At 40.8% G+C, this 650-nt stretch overlaps 1 protein-coding gene across 1 annotated transcript; it reads left to right on the top strand.

Annotated features, from left to right (window-relative positions):
- Positions 1-21: 21 nt before the first annotated feature.
- On the top strand, positions 22-575 carry LOC107735138 (solute carrier family 12 member 2-like; the record flags this gene model as incomplete). Its single annotated transcript, XM_016546922.1, has 3 exons — positions 22-63; positions 242-364; positions 464-575. Coding segments are annotated over exons 1-3 (269 nt in total), but the record flags the coding sequence as incomplete, so codon positions are not given.
- Positions 576-650: the final 75 nt, after the last annotated feature.

Below are 650 nucleotides of genomic sequence, written 5' to 3'. Positions count from 1 at the left end.
ATTAGAGAACTCCAAATATCCTCCAGTTCATGAACCTCCTGCAGTTTCCTTCGATGCATGAATGTACAGATTTGTATTCTTCAGAACATCATGTTCAATGCACTCACGGAATTAGTTCTGAAATTCATGGCAAATATTAATATTTCATGAAACGGCTTTGTGCATCTCAGATTCGTGTTAATCTGTATCTGGTAAACTGATGCTAATTTCTCCTCTCTTGACGATGCATGTGTGATTTCAGACACCAAGAAGCCTCCGATGCAGCTCAGTCCTGCGGATGAGAAACTTCTGGCCGCCAGTCAACAGTTCCAGAAGAAACAGAGCAAAGGAACCATCAATGTTTGGTGGCTGTTTGACGACGGAGGTAAAGAGTGTAGTTTTATGATTGAATGTTTGCCTTTATTATGCTCTCTGAGTGTTTGTAGCTTTAATAAATGACACTGTGATTGATTACTTGTTGTAGGCTTGACACTTTTGATACCGTATTTGCTAACCAACAAAAAGAAATGGCGCGACTGCAAGATCCGTGTGTTCATTGGAGGAAAGATAAACAGGATTGACCACGACCGCAGAGCGTGAGTATAACCTGTGTTAAAGGAGTCATAGGATGCGACATGCACTTTTACAAGTAGTTTGAACTGAAATGTGTG

Source organism: Sinocyclocheilus rhinocerous, unplaced genomic scaffold (assembly GCF_001515625.1).
Source record: "Sinocyclocheilus rhinocerous isolate Xijiao unplaced genomic scaffold, SAMN03320098_v1.1 C35822470, whole genome shotgun sequence".
Classification (NCBI taxonomy): domain Eukaryota; kingdom Metazoa; phylum Chordata; class Actinopteri; order Cypriniformes; family Cyprinidae; genus Sinocyclocheilus; species Sinocyclocheilus rhinocerous.
This window is presented reverse-complemented; position numbering and strand designations above follow the sequence as displayed.